This window comes from Ursus americanus, chromosome 28 (assembly GCF_024610735.1).
Source record: "Ursus americanus isolate L20-20 chromosome 28, mUrsAme1.1.p, whole genome shotgun sequence".
NCBI lineage: Eukaryota > Metazoa > Chordata > Mammalia > Carnivora > Ursidae > Ursus > Ursus americanus.
Genome location: NC_142154.1, coordinates 25690788 through 25718028, shown reverse-complemented (window position 1 = coordinate 25718028; position 27241 = coordinate 25690788). Strand labels below are relative to the sequence as shown.

At 38.5% G+C, this 27241-nt stretch overlaps 1 protein-coding gene across 5 annotated transcripts in view; it reads left to right on the top strand.

Annotated features, from left to right (window-relative positions):
- The window catches only part of OCA2 (OCA2 melanosomal transmembrane protein), a 467353-nt gene that overhangs the window by 17381 nt on the left and 422731 nt on the right, over positions 1–27241 (top strand). For 3 of the 5 annotated variants that reach the window (XM_087856735.1, XM_045795323.2, XM_045795322.2), the window contains exon 2: positions 9262–9530. In XM_087856735.1, coding sequence (XP_087712861.1) covers positions 9283–9530 — 248 coding nt within the window. In that variant the 5' untranslated portion in view covers positions 9262–9282. Of the gene's footprint in view, positions 1–9238; positions 9531–27241 lie in introns of all 5 variants that reach the window. The other 2 variants (XM_045795325.2, XM_045795324.2) reach the window with 1 other exon arrangement.

The following is a 27241-nucleotide window of genomic DNA, read 5'->3' as shown; positions in this document are numbered from 1 at the left end:
ATTACTGAATCAATGAATCGTTCCAAAGTCAGAATCGTTGGCATCCCCGAGTGGATGGAGAAAAACAGAGGTCTAGAAGAGATATTTGAACAAGTTATAGCTGAAAACTTCCCTAATCTGGCAAAGGAAACAAACATTCATGTCCAAGAGGCAGAGAGGACCCCTCCCAAGCTCAACCACAACAAACCTATGCCAGGTCACGTCATAGTACAATTCGCAAATATTAGATCCAAGGATACAGTATTGAAAGTGGCCAGGGCAAAGAAATTACTCACGTACCAAGGCAAAGGCATCAGAATTACGTCAGACCTGTCTACACAGACCTGGAATGAGAGAAAGGGTTGGGGGGGGCATTTTTAAAGCTCTTTCAGAGAAAAACATGCAGCCAAGGATCCTTTATCCAGCAAGACTGTCATTCAGAATTGATGGAGAGATAAAGACTTCCAGAATCGCCAGTCAGTGACACATTTTGTAACCACAAAACCAGCCCTACAGGAGATATTAAGAGGGGTTCTATAAAAGTAAAAAGGCCCAAGAGTAGGGGCGCCTGGGTGGCACAGTGGTTAAGCGTCTGCCTTCGGCTCAGGGCGTGATCCCAGCGTTATGGGATCGAGCCCAACATCAGGCTCCTCTGCTATGAGCCTGCTTCTTCCTCTCCCACTCCCCCTGCTTGTGTTCCCTCTCTCACTGGCTGTCTCTATCCTGTCGAATAAATAAATAACATCTTTAAAAAAAAAAAGGCCCAAGAGTGATAGAGAACAGAAAGTCACAATCTATAGAAACAAAGACTTTACTGGCAACATGACATCATTAAAATCATAATTCTCAATAATCAGTCTCAATGTAAATGGCTTAAATGCTCCCATAAAATACCACAGGGTTGCAGATTGGATAAAAAGACATGATCCATTCATTTGCTGTCTAGAAGAGACTCATTTTGAACCTAAAGATACATCCAGACTGAAAGTGAAGGGATGGAAAACCATTTTTCATGCCAATGGACCTCAAAAGAAAGCTGGGGTAGCAATTCTCATATCAGACAGATTGGATTTTAAACTAGACTATAGTTAGAGATACAGAAGGGCACTATATTATTCTCAAAGGATATATCCAACAAGTGGATATGACAATTATAAATATATATATGCCCCCAACAGGGAAGCAGCAAGATACACAAGCCAACTCTTAACCAGAATAAAGAGACATATCAATAATAATAGATTAATAGTAGGGGACCTCAACACTCCACTATCAGCAATAGATAGATCACCTAAGCAGAAAATCAACAAAGAAACAAGAACTTTGAATGCCATACTAGATGAGTTGGACCTCATAGATATATATAGAACGCTACACCCCAGAACCAAAGAATATTCATTCTATTCTAATGCCCATGGAACATTCTCAAGAATAGACCGTGCCCTGGGTGACAAAACAGGTCTCAACCGATACCAAAAGACTGAAATTATTCCCTGCATATTCTCAGACCACAATGCTTTGAAATTGAACTCAACCACAAGGAAAAATTTGGAAGAAACTCAAACACTTGGAGACCAAGAACCATCCAGTTCCAGAATGATTGGATAAACCAGGAAATCAAAAATCAATTTAAGCAATTTATGGAGACCAACGAGAATGAAAACACAACAGTCCAAAACCTATGGGATACTGCAAAGGCAGTCGTAAGGGGGAAATACATAGCCATCCAAGCCTCACTCAAAAGAATAGAAAAATAAAAAATGCGGTTTTTATATTCTCACCTCAAGAAGCTGGAACAGCAACAGAGGGACAGGCCTAATCCACGCACAAGGAAGCATTTGACCAAGATTAGAGCAGAAATCAATGAGTTAGAAACCAGGAGTACAGTAGAGCAGATCAACAAAACTAGAAGCTGGTTCTTTGAGAGAATCAATAAAATTGACAGACCACTGGCAAGACTTATCCAAAAGAATAGAGAAAGGACCCAAATTCATAATTTTATGAATGAAAAAGGAGAGGTCATAACCAACACCAATGAAATTGGAAGGATTATTAGAAACTTTTATCAACAGCTATATGCCAATAAATTAAGCAATCTGGAAGAGATGGAGGCCTTCCTGGAAACCTATAAACTACCAAGACTGAAACAGGAAGAAATTGATTTTTTAAACAGACCAATTAATTATGAAGAGATTGAGTCAGTGATAAACAACCTTCCAATATAACAAATCTCCAGGCCAGGACAGTTTTCCTGGGGAATTCTACCAAACATTCAAAGAAGAAATAATACCTATTCTCCTAAAGCTATTTCTAAAAATAGAAACAGAAGGAAAGCTACCAAACTCATTCTATGAGGCCAATATTACCTTGATCCCCAAACCAGGCAAAGACCCCCTCAAAAAGGAGAATTACAGACCGATTTCCCTCATGAATATGGATGCCAAAATCCTCAACAAGATCCTGGCTAATAGAATCCATAGTACATTAAAGGATTATCCATCATGACCAAGTGGGATTCATCCCTGGGATGCAAGGGTGGTTCAACATTCGCAAATCGATCAGCGTGATACATCATATCAACAAGAAAAGACTCAGGAACCATATGATCCTCTCAATTGATGCAGAAAAAGCATTTGACAAAATACAGCATCCTGATTTCCTTCAGAGTGTAGGGATAGAGGGTACATTCCACAATCTCATAAAAATCATCTATGAAAAGCCTACAGCAAATATCATTCTCAATGGGGAAAAGCTGAAAGCCTTTCCCTTAAGATCATGAACACGACAAGGATGCCCACTCTCGCCGTTATTATTCAATATAGTACTAGAAGTCCCTGCAACAGCAATCAGACAACAAAAAGGTATCAAAGGTATCAAATCGGAAGAGAAGAAGTCAAAATGTCTCTCTTTGCAGAAGACATGATACTCTATATGGAAAACCCAAAAGAATCCATGCCCAAACTATTAGAAGTTATAGAGCAATTCAGTAATGTAGTGGGATACAAAATCAATGCTCAGAAATCAGTTGCATTTCTATACACGAACAATGAGACTGAAGAAAGAGAAATTAGGGAATCCATCCCATTTACAATAGCACCAAAAACCATACGTTACCTTGGAATTAACCAGAGACATAAAGGACCTATATTCTAGAAACTATAAATCACTCTTGAAAGACATTGAGGAAGACACAAAAAGATGGAAAAAAATTCCCTGCTCACGGATCGGAAGAATTAACATAGTTAAAATGTCCATGCTACCCAGATCAATCTACACTTTCAATGCTATCCCGATCAAAATACTGAGAACATTTTTCAAAGAACTGGAACAAACAGACTTTAAATTTGTATGGGACCAGAAAAGGCCCCAAATCGCCAAGGAACTGTCAAAAAGGAAAAACAAAGCTGGGGGCATCACAATGCCGGATTTCGAGCTGTACTACAAAGCTGTGGTCACAAAGACAGCATGGTACTGGCACAAAAACAGACACATAGACCAATGGAACAGAATAGAGAGCCCAGAAATGGACCCTCGGCTCTTTGGGCAACTAATCTTTGATAAAGCAGGAAAAAACATCCAGTGGAAAAAAGACAGTCTCTTCAATCAATGGTGCTGAGAAAATTGGACAGCTACATGCAAAGGAATGAAACTTGACCACTCTCTCACACCATACACAAAGATAAACTCCAAATGGATGAAAGACCTTGATGTGAGACAGGAATCCATAAAAATCCTAGAGGAGGATAGGCAGCAACCTCTACGACATTGGCCACAGCAACTTTTTTCATGACACATCTCCAAAGGCAAGAGAAACAAAAGATAAAATGAACTTGTGGGACTTCATCAAGATAAAAAGCTTCTGCACAGCCAAGGAAATAGTCAAAAAATAAGAGGCAGCCCTCGGAATGGGAGAAGATATTTGCAAATGGTGCTACAGATAAAAGACCGGTATCCAAGATCTACAAAGAACTTCTCAAACTCAATAACAAATAAACAAATCATAAAATGGGCAGAAGATATGAACAGACACTTTTCCAATGATGACATACAAATGGCTAACAGACACATGAAAAAATGTTCAAAATCATTAGCCATCAGGGAAATTCAAATCAAAACCACACTAAGATACCACCTTATGCCAGTTAGAATGGCAAAAATTGACAAGGCAAGAAACAACAATTGTTGGAGAGGATGTGGAGAAAGGGGATCCCTCCTACATTGTTGGTGGGAATGCAATTTGGTACAGCCACTCTGGAAAACAGTGTGGAGGTCCCTTAAAAAGTTAAAAATTGAGCTACCCTATGACCCAGCCATTGCACTACTGGGTATTTACCCCAAAGATACAGATGTAGTAAAGAGAAGGGCCATATGCACCCCAATGTTCATAGCACCATTGTCACAATAGCCAAATCGTGGAAGGAACCGAGATGCCCTTCAATAGATGACTGGATTAAGAAGTTGTGGTCCATATATACAATGGAATATTACTCAGCTATCAGAAAAAAACGAGTTCTCAACATTTGCTGCAACATGGACTGCACTGGAGGAGATAATGCTAAGTGAAATAAGTCAAGCAGAGAAAGACAATTATCATATGATTTCTCTCATCTATGGAACACAAGAACTAGGAAGATTGGTAGGGGAAGAAAGGGATAAAGAAAGGGGGGTACAGGTCGCCTCACTACACAGTGGTTCACAGTTTATGGCAACACAGAGCAGAGAGCCAGCACCTAGATTCGCTGTTCTCAGCCAGCTTCCATGCTCCTATGCCTGGGAACAGTGCAGCACTTAGGCACCACCCATTCTTCTTATGACCAAGGGGATCCTGAGACCATGGTGTCACACCTGGGATTCTGCCCTGCTTCACCATCTGAGTACCTTTAAGCCAGGAATGTCCCCTACTGTAGCCAACTTTTAAAAGTTCTGATACTGTGCTCTGCTTTCAGGTGCTCAGAATGATTTGCAATCTAGCTGTATTTGAGGGACAAGACAAGCTTAGGATTCCTCTAATCCTCCACCATCTTAACTCCTCCTGGAAATGTATCTTTTTAGCATCAGCTGATATCACTTTATGTTTTCATGGTGGCCTGAATGATTCAGGAGAGGAGAATTGCAATAACACAGTCTGAGTAGGTGAGAGTGGGTGGGTTCCAGTGTACCCAGTAGGGTTGCAGGCAGGTGTGTACTTGGGAGGCTGGACATTTTATTCTCATTCCTTCCAGTTTTGACAGTGTGTCAATCCTGGGACTTTTGCTCTTTTTTTTTTTTTTTTTAAAGATTGTATTTATTAACTTGACAGAGAGAGACAGCCAGCGAGAGGGGGAACACAAGCAGGGGGAGTGGGAGAGGAAGAAGCAGGCTCCTATCGGAGGAGCCTGATGTGGGGCTCGATCCCAGAACGCTGGGATCACGCCCTGAGCTGAAGGCAGATGCTTAACGACTGTGCCACCCAGGCGCCCCCTGGGACTTTTGCTCTTGGAGACATTCATCACCCTTACTTTACTCATCTCTAAATCTCAGTTTCTGGCTCCTGCTTGGGCTCCCGGGTCAGCATCTTCCTGCTGAGTTTGGGAAGCTCTACTGGGAGATTGAAGGAGGTACAGGGGGAAAGCTGGTACTTCTCCACATTCCACTCTGCTTTGGGGGACATCTCTTCTGGGGCTATAGCTTCTTCCAGAAAGGCTTAGCATAGTTTCTGCCCTCATCTTCTCCCTCTGCTCCTCGGCTATGCTGGGTTGGAAATTTTTCTGCTTCTGCTAATCTCTAGCCTCTGGCTAGTATCTCACCATGTCCATCTCCTGTGTAACCGGTTTTTATGATTAGGTATTCAGAGAAGCTTCTATTTCCTTCTTGAATCCTGGCTGATTCAGTTAGTGAAGGAAGGAAGAGGCAAAGGCAACAGGTGAGATTGAAAAGGAAGGACTTATGGGTGTTAAAGGAGGGAGGTGGAGGAGAACAGGAGTGACAATTGCCTTGGGAGATGTGTTAAAATTACTGGGCAGTTCTAGGACCCAGTGGGAACATTGCATATGGAGGTCACATGGGAATGTCAGGACCACAGAGGGTTCTCCGTGGCTACAGTCAGCTGCTTGGATGGTGGCACAGGGCAGGAAAGCCACTGTTTTGAATTTTGTCATGGGTGGTGGAAAGACCCTGGGGTAGCCCCCATGATCCTCATTGTCTGGTGGTCATGCCCTTGTGTGATCCCCTCCCCTGAATAAGGTTAGGACCTGTGACTTGCTTCCAACCAATAGAATATGGCAAAGATGGTGGATGGGATGTCAGTCCTGTGGTTGTGTTACATTATGTAAAATTTTGCCTTGCTAGTTGACTCACTTTGGAGACTGTCATTGTTCTTGATGAAGTGAACAGACATGTTTGGGGATTCCACATGGCACAAAACTGCAGGAAGCCTGTAGAAGGTGAGGGTGGCTTCTGAGAGCTCAGTGTGGTCTCTAGTCAATTGCTAGCAAGAAGCCAGGGCCTTCAGTTCTGTAGCACCAGGAATTGGATTTTGCCAACATTGAGTCATGTTTGAAACAGATTTTTTCCCCTAGTTGAGCCTCTAGATGAGAACACAACCTGATCACAACTTGAGATCCTAAGTAAATGATCCAGCAAAGCCTGCTCCAGCCCTGGACCCACAGAAACTCTGAGATTATAAACGTCTTGTTCTAAGCTACTGATTTTATAGTAATTTGTTATGCAGCAGTAGAAAACTCACACATCAAGTGAGCTTGACATAATGAGTTGGGGCAAATAAGCGGAGAGTGTTTCCTGGACTATGGAATCTCAGCTGGGAAGGGGAGTGGGGACAGGGGGTGTTTGGCTGATATGGAAGCAGACAAGCTCCTTGCCAGTGAAGTGATCACATAACTGAGAGCCTAGGTGGTGGGAAGCATCATCTCTGTAGTTGTTGAAAACAATATATTACAAGAGTTATAGAGAGCCTTGGGTTATAGAGGTAAGAGAAAGTGGATCACAAGCTAGGACTCAGATCTTCAAAGAATGAAGAGACAGGGCCAGGAATATAGATAGTTGTAGTAAGGGATTGGTGGGGCATTCCAATGGCATGTTCTATGAAGCAGCTGGAGTACTTTAGGGAGGGGAGAAGATGGCAGTGGAAAATAAGGAGAAGACCTTTCCAAACTGTCTGCAGGACTAATTACATGATTTGTGGAGTCCTGTGAAAAATGCAAATGTAGGGCTTCTTGTTCAAAAGGCAGGAAAAAAGTGATGTTAACAATACTAAAATATAAAGCTTTTTCCTTCTTTCATAGCCCTTTCTTGACTTGTCACAGTATTTTAAAATTGCTACTTACTATCGTTATTCTAAGTAAGGAAAAATTAAAAATCTAAATGATTAGCATGAAAGTCATCATATATCGTTATTGTGAAGCATCATTTTAAATGCAAATATAAATTTTTTTTTGAAATTTTTTGAACGGGTGTTGGATTTTGTCAAATGCTTTTTGTGTGTTTTGTTGTTTAGTCAATATACTATATTTCAGAAATCAGGTTTTGGATATTAAACTCACTTTGCATTCCTGAACAAATCACAATTGTTCACAATGTGTGATCTTTATTATACGTTGGCAGGATTTGGTTTCCTAATATTTTGTTAAGGATTTTTGCATCTATTTTCATGAATAGTACTTCTTTGAAACTTTAAGTTTGTGTTTTAAAATTAATTTATTTATTTATTTATTTATTTATTTATTTATTTATTTATTTATATGGCTTTCCTTTCTTGTGATAGCTCTGTCTGGTTTTGGTATCAGGACAATATTGGCCTTAATAGATTGGGTTGCAACGTGTTTCCCTCCTCCTCTGTTCTCTGAAAGAGTTTGTGTAGGATTGGTGTTCTTCTTTAAATAGCTGATAGAATTCACCAGTGGAGCCATCTGGGCCTGGGCTTTTCTTTTTGAGTAGGTAAATCTTGTCAGATGTTCTATTTCTTTTTGAATCAATTTTGGTAACTGTGTCTTTTTGGAATTTGTTCGTCTGCGTTATATAATGTGTTGGTATAAAGTTGTTTATAGTATCCCTCAAAACCCTTTGTATATCTGTAGGGTGGGTTGGTTCTAATGAAATAACACATTCCTGTAGGTCTCCTCTACTCTTGATACTGTACTACAGCACTCCTTCACTTTAGCGTTTAACTTGTGGGTAGAATCAGGAAAGTTGTACAATTTGTATTCTGCAGTTCGTCCATGCATGTGGATTTTGTTCTTACTAGACAATGGAAACATTGCATGAAACTAACTTAAATGTTTTTTACTTTACTTTTTGATACAGGCACATTCTACTAACACTCTGTCTTCTCCTTACTGATGAGTGAGTCACAAATAGTGGTGGGCCCACGTATTGTACCCATTCTACCTATAGTCATGTACATTGCTTCTCAATGTTACAAATCCTGCTCAACCAAAGCTCATGATGAATTTTGGCTTCATAGCAACCCTTGATAACAAAACATCCTGCTGCAAATCAAAGATCATTGCTGGGGTCATGGGATCCTGGAAAATTAAAAGAATAAAATGTTAATGGTTAGAAATATAATCCAAAGAGTAAGACCCCATAACCTTTCAGTTTTACTTTCAATTACTTGAATTACTTTCAATGAGTAATTGTTCTCATTTTTATAATAGGTATTATTATTTTCTCATTGCAAAAGTATTAATTTGCTGGATGCAAAAACCCATAAAACCATAGCATACACAGAAATAAAGGAGAAAGCCATCACCACCCAGAGGTAGTCATGTTTTGGAGGCTGGTCTTTTTGGTCTTCTGTTCTATGCATATGCTCTGTATATATTCATTTCAAGAAAAATATCCTAGTTTATCAATGTTTTTTCTGTATTCTTTTTTTAAAATATTTTTTATTATATTATGTTAGTCACCATACAGTACATCCCTGGTTTTTGATGTAAAGTTTGATGATTCATTAGTTGAGTCAATCAGTATCCCTTTAGAGTGTTTTTAATTGCGTAGTATTTCATACTATGCACATATTACAACTTACTTAACTAGCGCTTTCTTGTTGAATACTTAGGTCATGGCTAGTGTGAAATATGCTGCAATGTTCATCCTTGGATATGAGCATACACTGTTTCCCATATGATATTAGAATGCTGGAACACTGGAAAGGTGTCATTATAAGAGGCCAAAAAATAACAAGGGTAGAGAGAGACTGAATGGATTCCCTATGGATTCCCCAGGGTGCAAATAACATTCCCAGTTTGCTTTTCATCAACAGTGGTTTCTTTTTGGCTGACCTAGTGAGAAGAGTGACAACGGAACATGCATCTAGAGAACAAAGATGGTGGGCTTACCTCTGGTGTGCTGGAGATGGAGCTACATCAGACATCTGGTCTCATGTGTGCTGTCCTGGAAAGGCCAGAGCTGGCAGGACCTTCTACCAGCAACTGCAGGCTACAGCAGGGAGTCAACAGGGGAGACCCGTCAATCCCCTACCCCAGCAGGGCAGCTGGGAAGAGCTGCTGGGCTTCTGTGGACCGAGATTTTGATTCATTCCTCACAGAGCAGAGGTGAGCTTATAATCTTATCTTGTAAATGTGGAATTCACAAATATTGGATTTCTGTGAGCATAGTTTCCCCATTTTTTGTGGGAACATTTTCAGATATTATGCAAGAAATGCAAGAATCTTTCTAGCACTTTCCTGGCTTGTTTTTAATGAATGCTCTTTCTAATATTGGCTAAACATAACTCCAAAAGATAATAAAAATAGAGATTATAGCATGAAATTTGCATTTACTATAAAATTTACTATATTATTTTAAGGCATTAAAAGTATTATATGACTTTAAAAAGGATATATATTTACATGCTTATATATATACAATATGCTTATTATACATATATATCTATATCTATATATACGTATCTATATCACCACCCAGTTGCCCCTATTTATGTTTTTTTTTAAAGTAAAGTATTTAATATGATTGCATTTGTTAATCTTCCATGGTTTTGTGCTCTTTTTTGGGGTTAATATTTTTAAGCTCAGATATTTTTAAGAACTCCATTTCCCCTCTGATTTCATAAAATTTTTCTCCTGTTTTCTAAAAGTTTTAAACTTAGCTCTTCATATTTAGCTCCTTTACCAACCTGGAATTTATTTTCATTTTCATTTTATTTTTTAAAAATTTTTATTATGTTAGGAATTTATTTTTAAATCGCCCTTTCTTCCCCTCTCTTCTTCTGTCCTTCCCTCCTTAGTACTTAAAAATATAATAATACATACAAAAAAACCCAGTACAGTTTTTAATAGAAATTTAAGGTCTGAAATGCATGAATAATTAAAGGTAACCCTTGGAAGGTGAAGGAGTACCTCCAGAATTTCCATGTAGGATTGGATTAGGGCAGACTGTGGGGGAAGCTGGGGCTGGAGACATTCTCTGGAAGCTGTGTTGACCTGGTACATCGCTATCTTTTGTCAGAATAATGGTGCAGACCCCAAACACAAACTTCACCATGTGGGTTGTAGGGTGGTGGTCTAACCCCTTATGCCAGTGCAGGTGTGGTGCCAGCTGACTTAGGGGCCCCATGGGCCACCTGCCTTTCATCCTTCCAAAGGCTTCTTCACTCAGGAGTGGAAGCTGGCCATAAGCTTCTGCCACCTCATGTCTGCTAACATCTCACCAGCAGACTGAAGTTCAGGGTCACATCTTATGCTCTGAGGATCACCAGATAGAATGCAGGTTGCAAATGTCAATTTCAGATAAAAATGAATATTTTGGAGGAAGTTCTTATACTAAAAAATTACTTGTAGTTTATCTGACACCTAATTTGCCTGGGCACTCTATTTTCATTTGCTAAATCTGACCGCCTATTGCTCGGATATGCTCCTCTCTGGAGACTAGAGCTCCAATGGGTCAAAGGTGGCCAGCCATAGCTATGTCCTGTGACAGGCCTGCTGGCTGGGTGGTGCAGGTAGGGTCCACAGGTTGGGAGCAAGGGAATTGAGAGTAGATGGCGGCCAGGAAGCAATGGCCATAGATGAGGACAGGTCCCAGGGCCAGTAGAGATGAGCACTCTTGAGCCTGAACTTCTCCTACCAAGCTTGTTCCAGGAGAGGGAGCACCACTAACCAGGAAATCTGTAGGGACAGCTCACAAAAGACCTGGGAAGATGGCTGTTGGCTACTCTTCCTGTGATGTGGGGCCTTAGGAGAAGGGTCAGCTTGGTGTGAGTGTCTGTGCATGTGGAGGGTGTAGTGCTATCCACACATGTGCACCTAGATCAGCCTCTGAACCAACATGCTCTTCCTGAGCAGGCATGTGCTGGTGTTGTATGGTCACCCCAGATGCATCTTTTTAAAGGTTATTTGAGGTCTTCATTACATTTTGCACTTCTTATTTCATGAAAATAAGTATAAAATGAAAAGAGATATGCTCATATTGGTGATAAAATGTAGAGGTCTTTTAAACCTAATATAGGTAAGGCAAGATGGAAATCACTGGATATGCAAAAAAACCCAACTCTTTAGCCTCAGAAAATTTAAAACTTATTAACTATTACAAGTGAAGAGAATAAAACTAAAGAATGCTATGAGATGCTACAAATACATTGCTTAATATTGTGCTGAAAAGGTAATTTGGGATTTCATATTTTTTAACTCTCTGAGAACAGTCCCCTTGCAAACTGATCATTTGCTGTTAATTCTGAACAGAAGGGAAGCAGGCAGAGATTTGCAGCCTGTTGCACCTCTTTTGTCCCTTGACTTCCAGGAAGTCTAGGGACAGTTTCTCAGGTCAGTTACATCACCCATGTACAAAGTGGTTAGTAAGTGCTTTCTTAAAATTATTAAAATCTTTGTGAAATAAGGCAGGGTATAGATAATGTGACTATCATGTCATTAATCCCACCCTGTTTTATATCCTGTAGCTTTATAGAAAGTTCTGAAATCAAATAGTGTGAGTCTTCTAACTTTGTTCTCAATATTGTCTTGGGTATTCTAAACCCTTCGCCTTTCCATATAAATGCTATCATAACTATGTTAATTAAAAAAACTTTGCTGGCATTTTGATTGGAATTGCACTGAATCTATATGATGAGTTTAGGGGAAATTGATATCTTAGTAATACCGAGTCTTCTGATCCAGGAAAATAGTATATCTCTCCATTTATTTTGTTCTTATTTATCTCAGCAATGTTTTATAGTTTTCAGTGAACAGGTGTTGGACAAATTTTGTTAGATTTATCTATAAATAGCTCATTTTTGATATTTTTAAATGGTGTTTTAATTAAACATTAATTTACATTTATTCATTGCTAATATATAAAATATAATTGAATTTTGTACATTGATCTTATATCCTTGCTAAACTCATTTATTCTAGTAACGTTTTTGTTTGTAGATTTTTGTTTGGCTTTTTTAAGTAGATAATCATGTCTGTGAATAGAGACAGTTTTGCAAATCAACAACAAAAATCAATTGTCTTTCTATTCACCAGTAATGAATAATCTGAAAATAAAATTAAGAAAACAGTTCCATTCACAAAAACATTAAGAAGAATAGAATTCTTAGGATTGTATTTATCAAAAGAAGTACAAGACTCTTATAAATGAACACCAAATGATTTTTCTGAGAGAAATTAAAGAAGATTTAGATAAATGGAAAGACAGTCAATGTTCATTGATTGGAAAACAATATTATTAAGATAATTTTTCCTATATTGATTTATAGATTTAACACAATCCCTAAAACAATCTCAGCAGGTTTTTTTTCTTTTCTTTTTTTCTTGAGGGGTGGAAATCAGTGAGATGATCCTAAAATTTATATGGAAAGGCAAAGAATTCAGAATAGGTGAAATAATCTTGAAAATGAAAATGAAGGGGGGTAAACAGAAGGGGGAATGAACCACGAGAGACTATGGACTCTGGGAAACAAACTGAGGGCTTCAGAGGGGAGGGGAGTGGGGGATTGGGATAGGCCAGTGATGGGTATTAAGGAGGGCACATATTGCATGTTGCACTGGGTGTTATATGCAAATAATGAATCATGGAACATTGCATCAAAAACTGGGGATGTACTGTATGGTGACTAATATAACAAAATAAAAATTATTTAAAAAGTTTTAAAAAATAAAGGGAAGCATGATAAATCCTTTTGATGATGGGGAAAAAAAAGAAAATGAAAATGAAGTCCACAGACCCCTTTCTTCTAAATTTTGAAACTTGCTTTAGAATAATGATATCAGTAAAATGGCAGAGTAGATGTTCCTAGCTCTTGTTCCCTCACAGAAACATTGAAAAATAAGCAGAAACACTAGAACATTGTCAGAACTATAGAAATCAGTAAAAAAAAAAATTATAGCAACCAAGCAAATGCTGAACCAAGTAAAAGGCAACTTGAAAATGGTAGGAACGTTTGTGGCATTTTTACTTAACCTTGCCCTACTCCTTCCCCATCATGGTGGCAGTCTTTTTTTAAAAATTATTTTTATTAAAGTCAATTAATTTACATATAGTGTGTTGGTTTCAGAGGTAGAGTTCAGTCATGGTGGAAGTCTTAAAGCCATGGCAGACCAATCTTAAAATTTGGTCCCTGGTTCAAGATAGAGAAAAACAGACCTTACTTGCAAATATTGTGTGTGTCTCTTCTAACCTATCTGGGGGCCAGCTGAAGGGCTGACAGAACCTCTCATCTGTTTTACCTAACCTGGAACAGTGTGTGAAAGTGTTGGGCATTGCTTGAAAACACCGTTAGAAGATCTAACAAACTGCAGATGCCTGGGCAGAAGCTTACTGGTTGAGATGTGCAACAGAGTGCCTATTCCCCAGGTGCAAAGCCTGAGAGGTTCTTTGGAAAAGTAGACTATCCAAAAGTACACATATATATTCTAAATTCTTTTAGAAAGCCAAAGATACACACCCAGAAAAGACTAGAGAAGGCCCTGAACTTTTATCTCAAGCTTAACCCTAGTTCCAGTGGAAGACTCACTAAATGTTGATGGAGTACCCCAGAACAGAGCCAATCTGCAAAGACTGAGAAAGGTGTTAGTGTTTTTTGTATGTGTATTTTTTCTTTCTTTTTCTTTTTTGGTTTGTTTACTTAAGTTTCTGGCATTCAAAGAAATCTCTGTTAAAACATTAACTGAACATGAGCTAAAGGAAAAGAAACTAGTGATCACACACAAGTAGGAATACAGTTTTTGGGAAAATAGTTAATATAAAATTAAATATAAACATATTTTAATAAATATAAAAAATGCCCAGTTTTCAATAACAAAAAAAAGACCACAAGGCATATAAAGAAACAGGGGAGCATATCCCATTCAAATGAACAAAAGGAATTGACCGAAACTGTCTTTGAGAAAGCTCAGACATTAGCTCTACTCCACAGACTTTAAAACAACTGTCTTAAATATTGTCAAGGAGCTAAAGGAAAACATGGACAAACAACTAAAGGAAATAAGGAAAATTCCATATGAATCAAATGAGTATATCAATAAAACGATAAAATTAACAAAAAGGAATAAAATTCTGGAGCTTAAAAGTACAATAATTGAAATGAAAACTCATTACAGGGGCTAAATAGCAGATTTGAGAAAGCAGAAGAATCAGTGAACTTGAAGGTAGACAATGGAAACTGTCTAGTCTAAGGAGCTGAAAGGAAAAAGAATGAAGAAATGTGAATAAGGGACCTGTGGGAACCATCAAGCAAAACAGCATATACATTGCTGGAGTTCCAAACGGGATAGAGAAAGGTCCAGAAGAAATATTTTAAGCCATACAAATTTGATGAAATACATGAATCTACAAGTCTGAGAAACTCAATGAACTCCAAGTAAGGTAAACTGAAAGGGACCCATACCAAGATATATTATAATTGAACTGTCAAAAGCCAAAAAACAAAGAGAATTTTGAAAGCAGCAAGAAAGAAGGACTTGTCACAGGTAAGTATTCCTCAATAAGATCCACAGCTGATTTCTCATTGGAAACCACGGAAGCTGGAGGCAGGAGGATGATGTATTTAAAGTGTTGAAAAAACACCTGTGAAACAGAATTCTATATTTAGTGAAAGTGTCCTTCAAAAATTAGGGAGAAATTAAAACATTTCCAGATACACAAAAGCTGAGGGAGTTCACTACTATGAGACTTACCCCACAAGAAATGCTAATAGGAGTCCTTCACACTGAAACGAAAACACACTAGATAGTTACCTGAATCCATATGAAGAAGAAAAGAGCACAAATAAAGGAACCTACACGGGAAAATATAAAACACAGTGTAAATGTGTTTTTTTGTATGTAACCCTTTTATTGTCCCATCTGCTTTATTTATTTATTTTCAATTCCAGTAGAGTCAACATACAGTGCTATATTAGTTTCAGATGTACAATATAGTGATTCAACAATTCTATACTTAGTGTTCATCATGATAAGAGACTCTTAATCCCTTTCACCTATTCCTCCACCCACCTCACCTCTGGTAACCATCAACTTGTTCTTTATAATTAAGAGTCTTTTTTGGGGCATCTGGCTGGCTCAGTCAGTTAAGCATCTGCCTTTGGCTCAGGTCATGATCTCAGGGTCCTCAGATCAAGCCCCACATTGGTCTCCCTGCTCAGCAGGAAGCCTGCTTCTCCCTCTCCCTCTGCTGCTCTCCCTGCTTGTGCTCCCCCCCATTAAATAAATAAATAAATCAAATCTTTTTAAAAAGTCTTTTTTGGTTTGTCTTTTTTTCTTCATTTGTTTTGTTTCTTAAGTTCTAAATATGAGTGAAATTATATGGTATTTGTCTTTCTCTAACTGAATTATTTCACTTAGCATTATGCTATCTAGATCCATCCTTGCAAAAGGCAAGATTTCATCCTTTTTTATGGCTGAGTAATAGATGGACTTCTTCTTTATCTATGAATATATCAGTGGACACCTGGGCTGCTTCCATAATTTGGTTGTCATAGGGCTACATATAACTTTTCAAATTAGTATTTTTGTATTCTTTGGGTAAATATCCAGTAGTGGAATTACAGGATCATATGGTAGTTCTATTTGAATTATTTTGAGGAATCTCCATACTGTTTTCCACAGTGGCTGCACCAGTTTGCACTCTCACCAACAGTGCACAAGGGTTACTTTTTCTCCACATCCTCACCAACACTTATTTCTTTCTCATCAGCTTTAAGTGATGATTGCATAAACCAGTAATTATAAATCTGTGGTGGAGGTTATATAATGTATAAAAGTATAATATGTGGCCCATAATAATATGGGCCTTTATATAGGAACACATTTTTGTTTATAATTGAAATTAGGTTGATACTAATTCTAACTAGATTATTTTAAGATGATACTGGAATCTGGAAAGAACATAAAAGATGGAAAATAAATAATATGCTAGTAAACAAAGAATGCGCTAGCCAAGAAATCAAAGAGGAAATTAAAAATATATACATGGAGACAAATGAAAATGAAAACACAACAGTCCAAAATCTTTGGGATGCAGCAAAAGAAGTTCTAAGAGGAAAGCTTATAGCAGGACAGGCATACCTCAAGAAGGAAAAAAACAAACAAACAACAAAACAACAAAACAAAACAAAAACAAAAAAACACTCAAATAAACAACCTAACCTTGCACCTAAAAGAGCTAGAAAAAGAAGAACAAAACTTAAAGCCAGTAGAAGGAGGGAAATAATAAAGATTAGAGCAGAAATAAGTGAAATAGAGACTAAAAAACCCATAGAACAGGTCAATAAAACCATGAGCTAGTTATCTGAAAAGATAAACAGAAGATAAACCTTTAGCCAGACTTATCAACAAAAAAGAGGACACAAATAAAATCAGAAATGAAGGAGGAGAGACAATAACCAATGCCACAGAAATACAAAGGATGATAATATTATGAAAAATTATATGGCAACAACTGGGACAACCTATAAGTGATTAATAAATCCCTAGAAACATATAGACTCTCAAAACTGAAGCAGGAAAAAATGTAAAATTTGAACAGACTGATTACTAGCAATGAAATTGAATCAGTAATGAAAAAACTCCCAAGAAAAAAGTTGAGAACCAGATGGCTTCACAGATGAATTTTATCAAACATTTAAAAAAGAATGAACATGTATTCTACTCAAACTATTCCAAAAAATAGAACAGGAAGGAAAACTTCCAAATTCATTCCATGAAGCCAGCATTACCCTGATGGTACACTAGAAAATATCTGTTTGAGTCAAAAGAATGCAGTAATGGAGAAATTGAGAAACAAAAGGCATGAAAATCTATAGACAAGAAATATCCACATGACATAAATTCTGCATTTCAGTAGTAACATTAAATGTAAATGGATTAAACACTCCAATAAAAAGGTAAAATTGGTGGAAAGAATATAATAAATGATGCAAAGATATCCTATCTACAAGAGATAAAATCAAAGACACAAATAGGTTGAAAGTAAAAAGATGGAAAAAGATATATCATCAAAACAGTACCCAAAGAGAGATTGGACAGGTGATACTACAATGTGTCAAAATAGTCTTTAAGTCAAAGATTGTTACTAGAGTCAAGGAAGATTTTTCTGATTATAAAAAGATCAATCTGTTAAGAAGCTATACCAATTATAAACATATATGCACATATATTGTCACTAAAGACAATAAATTTTTATGATCCCATATATACGAAATATCATAAAGACAGACAGTAGATTAGTAATTGCTAGGGGAGGCAGGAATGGAAAGTGACCACTAATGGGTATGAGGTTTCTTTTGGAGGGATTGAGGATAGTCTAGAATTAGATAATGGTGTTGGTTGCAATACTTTGTGAATAGACAACAAGCCACTGAATTGTACACTAAAAAAAAAAAAAAGCAAAGGTGTGTGAAGTCTCATCTTTGAAACAACAGAAGGAAGTCAGGGTAGGTTGACAATATTCAGAGCTGTTGTAACCAAAACAATAAGTAAGAATATTAAATTGGTGCCTGCAATGGGCTGAATGTTTGTGTTCCTAACCTAAACATGATGGTATTAAGAGATGGAGTCTTTGGGAGTTATAATAAGTTTTTTTCCCCCAACACCAACCAGTTCTCCAATTCTCTTAAGACATTGACTGGGTATCCCACAGATTTAACTCAATTCTGACACTATGTGGAGATAGTAGCAGATCCCACAGGTTAAAAAGGCTCAGTCCCATGAGACTGATGAAAATCTTCAGATGTCAATCACAAGTCCAGGTTATCTGTGCTTCTGACCAACTGGCTATAACTTGGACAGTCCCACAACCCCCCCCCCCTTCCAGGTTTGATTAGACCAGTTTATAGGAAACCAGATTAATTACAGATTACTGGCTAATTACAAAGGTTATTAAAGGATGCGAATGAAGAGATATGAGGAACAAGGTCCTGAATGCAGGAGCTTCTTTCTCTATGGAGTTTGGGGACTCCCAAACAGGGATGTATTCTGGTTCACCAACTTGCAGTCTTTCCAAACCCTGTCTTTTTGCGTTTTCATGAAGGCTTCAAGGCATGGTTGATGAAATCATTGGCCATGGTGACTAATTCAAACTCTAGTCCCTCTCCCCTCCTGAGAGATCAGGAAGTGGGACTGAAAGTTCCAACCCTCTAATCATGATTATTTCCCCTAGTGGCCAACCACCCATCCTTAGGGGATTTCTAAAAATAATCTCATTAACATAAACTTATTTGTGGTTGAAAGGAGCTTGTTTATGAATAACAAGACACTCATTTCGGAGGAGTTAAGATGGTGGAGGAGTAGGGGTCCCCTTTTTCTCCGGTCCCCTGAGTCAAGTTGGATAGGTACCAGACCATCCGGAACACCCACAGAATCAGCCTGAGATGCAGGAAGGTACATCTGGATCTCTACAAATGAACATCTCCAGCACTGAGTATTGAGGTATAAAGCGGGGAGCCGTGAAGCTACGCATAGATATCGGAAGATAAACAGAAGCGGGAGGGAGCCATGGCATGCAGGTGCCGGGAAGCGGTAGCCATCTGCACTGGTGAGCGGGAGGACTCGCGGACCGGCACCCAAGAGAGAGGAGACTGAGACTGTGAGCTGGGGAACGCGTGTGACCAGTCTGAAAACCGGAGCTCCGGAGTGCACGAACCACACTGAAACAGAGCTCCGGAGCATATGGGGGTGGCTGGCAGCTGGCGGTGTTAGAAACACAAAGGACAGAGATGTGCTGGCCCTGGAAGTGAGGGCTGGGACGCCGGCTGTGGGGTGCACATCCTGGGATGCTGCAGGGTTTAACAGTACCAACGGAAACAAAGTTAAAGTGGCCAGAGTGGCCCAGTGGAGAACAGTCTGCAATCTCTCTGTTCTGAGACAGAGGCTGGGATTCAGCTACTGCTGCTCTGACTCTCAGAAGAGGCACAGCAAACCGCCAGGGAAAGCCTCCAGAGAACAAAAGCCTGGAAATACTGGCTCACAGTGTGCCCATCCCCATCCCCCCTCGCAGGGGACAGGGAGACTCTACCCAAACAGGGTTGGCTGAGTATCGGCACGGCAGGCCCCTCCCCCAGAAGGCAGCCTGAAAAATCAAGAAGCCCACATCCCTACGGTCCCTATAGAACAAGTGCACACTGCCTGGGTCCTGGTCAATAATTTGGGCTCTGGACAACCCCACAACATCTCCTCATCAGAATGACAAGAAGGAGAAATCACCCCAGCAAAAAAAAGACAAGGAGTCTGTGGCCTCTGCAACAGAACTAATGGATATGGATATAACCAAATTATCAGAAATGGAGTTCAGAGTAACAATGGTCAAGATGATGTGTAGACTTGAAAAAAATATTAACAAAAATATTAACGAGAATATAGAATCGGTAAGGGCGGAAATGAGCGAATCTGGCAGAAATTAAAAATTCTATGAATCAAATGCAGTCAAAACTAGATGCTCTGACGGCCAGGGTAAATGAGGCAGAAGAACGTATTGGCGAATTGGAAGATGGGTTAGTAGAAGAGAGCTAAAATAGAAACTTGGCTCAAAAAAATCCAATCTCAAGAATGTAGGTTACGGGAGATTACTGAATCAATGAAACATTCCAATGTCAGAATAATCAGCGTCCTCAAGGGGATGGAGAAAACAGAGGTCTAGAGACATATTTGAACAAATTGTAGCTGACAACTTCCCTAATCTAGCAAGGGAAACGAGCATTCGTGTCCAAGAGGCAGAGAGGACCCCTCCCAAGCTCATCCATGACAAACCTACGCCACGTCATGTCATTGTGCAAATCGCAAATATTAGATCCAAGGATGCAGTATTGAAAGCGGCCAGGGCGAAGAAATTTCTCATGTACCAAGGCAAAGGTATCAGAATTACGTCAGACCTGTCTACACAGACCTGGAATGAGAGAAAGGGTTGGGGGGGGCATTTTTAAAGCTCTTTCAGAGAAAAACATGCAGCCAAGGATTCTTTTACCAGCAAGGCTGTCATTCAGAATTGATGGAGAGATAAAGACCTTCCAGAATTGCCAGTCATTGACCAATTTCATAACCACAAAACCAGCCCTACAGGAGATATTAAGGGGGGTTCTATAAAGGTAAAAAGGCCCCAAGAGGGATACAGAACAGAAAGTCACAATCTATAGAAACAAAGACTTTACAGGCAACATGGTATCATCAAAATCATATCTCTCAATAATCAGTCTCAATGTAAATGGCCTAAATGTTCCCATAAGATGCCACAGGGTTGCACATTGGATAAAAAGACATGACCCATCCATTTGCTGTCTACAAGAGACTCATTTTGAACCTAAAGATACATCGAGACTGAAAGTAAAGGGATAGAATACCATCTTTTATGCCATTGGACCTCAAAAGAAAGCTGGGGTAGCAATTCTCATATCAGATAGATTGGATTTTAAACTAGAGACTATAGTTAGAGACACAGAAGGGCACTATATTATTCTTAAAGGATGTATGCAACAAGTGGATATGACAATTATAAATATATATGCCCCCAACAGGGGAGAAGCAAGATACACAAGCCAACTCTTAACCAGAATAAAGAGACATATAGATAAAAATACATTAATAGTAGGGGACCTCAACACTCCACTATCAGCAATAGATAGATCACCTAAGCAGAAAATCAACAAAGAAACAAGAGCTTTGAATGCCATACTAGATGAGTTGGAACTCATAGATTTATATAGAACACGACACCCCAGAACCAAAGAATACTCATTCTATTCTAATGCCCATGGAACATTCTCAAGAATAGACCACGTTCTGGGACACAAAACAGGTCTCAACCGATACCAAAAGACTGAAATTATTCCCTGCATATTCTCAGACCACAATGCTTTGAAATTGGAACTCAACCACAAGGAAAAATTTGGAAGAAACTCAAACACTTGGAGACTAAGAACCATCCTGCTCCAGAATGATTTGATAAACCAGGAAATCAAAAATCAATTTAAACAATTCATGGAGACCAACGAGAGTGAAAACACAACGGTCCAAAACCTATGGGACACTGCAAAGGCAGTCGTAGGGGGGAAATACATAGCCATCCAAGACTCACTCAAAAGAATAGAAAAATCAAAAATGCAGTTTTTATATTCTCACCTCAAAAAGCTGGAACAGCAACAGAGGAACAGGCCTAATCCACACACGAGAAAGCAGTTGATCAAGATTAGAGCAGAGATCAATGAATTAGAAACCAGGAGCCCAGTAGAGCAGATCAACAGAACTAGAAGAAAGTTCTTTGAAAGAGTAAATACGATCGATTAGCTGCTGGCAAGATGTATTCAAACGAATAGAGAAAGGACCCAAATAAATAAAATTACAAATGAAAGGGGAAAGGTCACAACAAACACCAATGAAATAGGAAGGATCATTAGAAACTTTTATCAACAGCTTTATGCCAATAAATTAAACAACCTGGAAGAAATGGATGCTTTCCTGGAAACCTATAAACTACCAAGACTGAAACAGGAAGAAATTGATTATTTAAACAGACCAATAATTATGAAGAGATTGAAGCAGTGATCAAAAAGCACCCAAAAAACAAGACTCCAGCGCCTGATGGATTCCCTGGGGAATTCTACCAACCATTCAAAGAAGAAATAATACCTATTCTCCTGAAGCTGTTTCAAAAATGAGAAACAGAAGGAAAACTACCAAGCTGATTCTATGATGCTAGTATTACCTTGATCCCCAAACCAGGCAAAGACCCCATCAAAAAGGAGAATTACAGAGTGATATCCCTGATGAATATGGATGCCAAAATTCTCAACAAGATCCTAGCTAATAGGATCCAACAGTACATTAAAAGGATTATCCATCATGACCGAGTGGGATTCATCCCTGGGATGCAAGTGTGGTTCAACATTCACAAATCAATCAGTGTGATAGATCATATCGACAAGAAAAGATTCAAGAACCATATTAGCCTCTCAATTGATGCAGAAAAAGGATTTGACAAAATACAGCATCCTTTCCTGATTAAAACCCTTCAGAGTATAGGGAAAAAGGGTATATTCCTCAATTTCATAAAAACCATCTATGAAAAGCCTACAGCGAATATCATTCTCAATGGGGAAAAGCTGAAAGCCTTTCCCTTAATATCAGGAACATGACAAGTATGCCCACTCTCGCCACTATTATTCAACATAGTACTAGAAGTCCTTGCAACAGCAATCAGACAACAAAATGGGATAAAAGGAACCCAAATCGGCAAAGAAGAAGTTAAATTGTCTCTCTTCGCAGATGACATGATACTCTATATGGAAAACCCAAAAGAATCCACGCCCAAACTATTAGAAGTTATAGAGCAATTCAGTAATGTGGCAGGATACAAAATCAATGCTCAGAAATCAGTTACATTTTTATACACGAACAATGAGACTGAAGAAAGAGAAATTACGGAATCGATTCCATTTACAATAGCACCAAAAATCACAGGTTATCTCAGAATTAACTTAACCAGAGATGTAAAGGATCTATATTGTAGAAACTACAGATCACTCTTGAAAGACATTGAAGAAGACACAAAAAGATGGAAAAATATTCCATGCTCATGGATCGGAAGAATTAACATAGTTAAAATGTCTATGCTACCCAGAGCAATCTACACTTTCAATGCCATCCCTATCAAAATACCGATGACATTTTTCAAAGAACTGGAACAAACATCCCTTAAATTTGTGTGGAACCAGAAAAGGCCCTGAATTGCCAAGGAAGTGTTGAAAAGGAAAAACAAAGCTGGGGGCATCCCATTGCTGGATTTCATGCTATACTACAAAGCTGTGATCACAAAGACAGCATGGTATTGGCACAAAAACAGTCACATAGACTAATGGAACAGAAGAGAGAACCCGGAAATGGACCCTCGACTCTTTGGGCAACTTATCTTTGACAAAGCAGGAAAAAACATCCAGTGGAAAAAAGACAGTCTCTTCAGTAAATGGTGCTGGGAAAATTGGACAGCTACATGCAAAAGAATGAAACTTGACCACTCTCTCACACCATACATAAAGATAAACTCCAAATGGATGAAAGACCTCGATGTGAGACAGGAATCCATCAAAATCCTAGAGGAGAACATAGGCAGCAACCTCTACGACATCGGCCACAGCAACTTTTTTCATGACACATCTCCAAAGGCAAGAGAAACAAAACAAAACATGAACTTGTGGGACTTCATCAAGATAAAAAGCTTCTGCACAGCCAAGGAACCAGTCTAAAAAACTAAGAGGCAGCCCGCAGAATGGGAGTAGATATTTGCAAATGATACTACAGATAAAAGACCGGTATCCAAGATCTACAAAGAACTTCTCAAACTTAATACATGAGAAACAAATAATGAAATTTTAAAAAATGGGCAGTAGATATGAACAGACACTATTCCAATGAAGACATAGAAATGGCTAACAGACAGATGAAAAAATGTTCAAAATCATTAGGCATCAGGGAAATTCAAATCAAAACCACATTGAGATACCACCTTATGCCAGTGAGAATTGCAAAAATTGACAAGGCAAGAAACAAGAAATGTTGGAGAAAATGTGGAGAAAGCGGATCCCTCTTACATTGTTGGTGGGAATGCAAGTTGGTACAGCCACTTTGGAATACAGTGTGGAGGTCCCTCAAAAAGTTAAAAATAGAGCTACCCTATGACCCAGCAATTGCACTACTGGGTATTTACCCCAAAGATACAGACGTAGTGAAGAGAAGGTTCATATGCACCCCAATGTTCATAGTAGCATTGTCTAACATAGCAAAATTGTGGAAGGAGCTGAGATGCCCTTCAAGAGATGACTGGATTAAGAAGATGTGGTCCATATATACAATGGAATATTACTCAGCCATCAGAAGGAACGATTACCCAACTTTTGCAGCAACATGGACGGGACTGGAAGAGATTATTATAAGTGAAATAAGTCAAGCAGAGAAAGACAATTGTCATATGGTTTCACGCAGTTATGGAACGTAGGAAACAACAGGGAGATCGGTAGGAGAAGGAAGGGACGAATGAAGGGGGCTTAAACAGAAGGGGAAATGAACCATGAGAGACTATGGTCTATGGGACACAAACTGAGGGCTTCAGAGGGTGGGGGGCTGGGGAATCGGGATAGGCCAGTGATGGGTATTAGGGAGGGCACATATTGCATGGAGTACTGGGTGTTATACGCAAATAATGAATCATGGAACACTACATCAAAAACTAAGGATGTACTGTATGTTGACTGACATAACATAATAAAAAATTATTAAAAAAAAAAGATGTGATGTGTATGCACACACAGCCACTCACCCACAAACATACATACATACATACACACACAATGGAATATTACTCAGCCATCCATCACAAAGAATGAAATCTTGCCCTTTGAAATGATGTGGATGGAACTAGAGGGTATTATTCTAAGTGATATAAGTCAGTCAGGGAAGGACACTGTATGATTTAACTCATATGTGGACTTTAAGAAAAAAAAGATATGCACATAGGGGAAGGGAAGGAAAAATAAAATATGATGAAAACAGAGAGGGAGGCAAACCATAACAGACTCTTAATTCTAGGAAACAAACTGAGGGTTGCTGGAGGGGAACTCGGTGGGGGATGGGGTAATTGGGTGATGTGCATTATGAAGGGCACTCAATGTAATGAGCACTGGGTGTTATGTGCACCTGAATCACTAAATTCTACCCCTAAATCTAACACTACACTATATGTGAACCAGCTTGAATTAAAAAAAAAGACTTTCCCAAATTGATTGCCTTGACATGTTTCTTGATAATTGACCATAAATGTAAGCATTTATTTCTGTACTCTCAATTCTATTCTATTGATCTATAGGTCTGTATTTATGTCAGTACCACACTGTCTTGATCACTGTAGATTTGTATTAAGTTTCTAAAAAGACTAACTTTATTGAGGTATAATTTACATACCATACAATTCACTCATTTAAAATGTACAATTCAATAGTTTTTGGATATTACATTAATTGTTACAAATTGCCTTCTCTTAATGACTAATGATGTTGAATGTCTTTTCATGGGCTTATCTGCCATTTGTATATCCTCTTTGAGAAATGTCTGTTGAAGTCCTTTCCACATTGTTTAATTGGACTCCTTGTGGTTTTTTTTTTGTGTGTGTATTCTGCTATTGTTTGGTAGAGTACACTATATTTATGACGTTGTTCAAGCCGTCTATATATTTACTGATTTTCTGTGAAGATGTTCCAAGCATTTTTTGAAAGTGAGATATTGAAAGCCCCAAATACTATTTTGGAACTATTTTCCCCTTTAATTCTGTCAATGTTTCTTCATATATTTTGGCGCTGGTGTTGTTTGGTGCATTATTTACAATTTTTATATCTTCTTGAAGAATGCCTTCTTTTTTCTCCTATAACATTTTTTAAATTAAATATTATTTTGTCTGCAGCTGTCTTTTAGTTACTATTTGCTTAGCATATTATTTTCTATCTTTTTATTTTCAACATATTTGTGTGTTTAGATCTAACATGAGTACCTTGTATACAGCATATACTTGGTTCTTGCTTTATAATTTATCCTGTCAGTCTCTGTCTTTTATTGGAGAATTTAATCCATGTATTTTTATAGTAAGTACTGATAAGGAAGACTTCTGCCAATTTGCTATTTGTTTTCTGTATATCTTATGTAATTTTTTTGTCCCTTATTTTCTCTATTACTGCTTTTTCTGTGTTTAGTTGATTTTTTATAGACATATTTTTTTAAAAGATTTTATTTATTCATTTGACAGAGATAGAGACAGCCAGCGAGAGAGGGAACACAAGCAGGGGGAGTGGGAGATGAAGTAGCAGGCTTCCAGCAGAGGAGCCTGATGTGGGGCTCGATCCCAGAACGCCGGGATCACGCCCTGAGCTGAAGGCAGATGCTTAACCACTGAGCCACCCAGGCACCCCACAGTAACATATTTTGATTCTCTTTTCATTTCCATTTTTAATAGACATTTTCTTTGTGATTACATCAGTATTACCTCTAACATCCTAAAGTTATAACAATCTAATTTGAAATGATATCAAGTGCATTATTTTACTCATAACACTGCTGACACCAAATGAAGCTTTTTTTCCTTCTGACACCAACCAATTCTCTGATTCTCTGCAACCACCAAATGGGTGTCCAACAGTTAAATTCAACTCTGACACTATCTGTCTGGAGTTAGTGTCAGATGCCAGAAGTTAAGGGCTCAGTCCCACAGAGCTGTCTTCTATCTGATTGACTATAAATTGTGGGTTCTCATGACCCCCTTCTCAGGTTTTATCATTTGCTAGATTGACTCACAGAACTCAGGAACAGTCTTTACTTATGCTTACTGGTTTGTTGTAAAGGATGCAACTCAGGAACAGCCAGATGTAAGGGATGCATAGGGAAGATATGGGGATAGGCGTGGAACGGAGCTTCTGTGCACTCTCCAGGTGCACCACGTTCCCAGCAATTTGATGCATTCACCAACTTGGAAGCTCTCCCAACCTGTCTTTTAGTTTAGTGGTTTTTTGTTTTTGTTTTCAATTTTATAATATTTTTTAAATTATATTATGTTAGTCACCATACAGTACATCCCTAGTTTTTGAGGTAAAGTTCCATGATTCATTACGTGCATACAACACCCAGTGCACCATGCAATATGTGCCCTCCTTAATACCCATCACCAGCCTATCCCATTCCCCCCACCCCCTACCCTCTGAATTCCTCAGTTTGTTTCCCAGAGTCCATAGTCAGAAGAGGGAATGAACCACTTTTTTTTTTTGAACAGAGATTCCATTATGTAG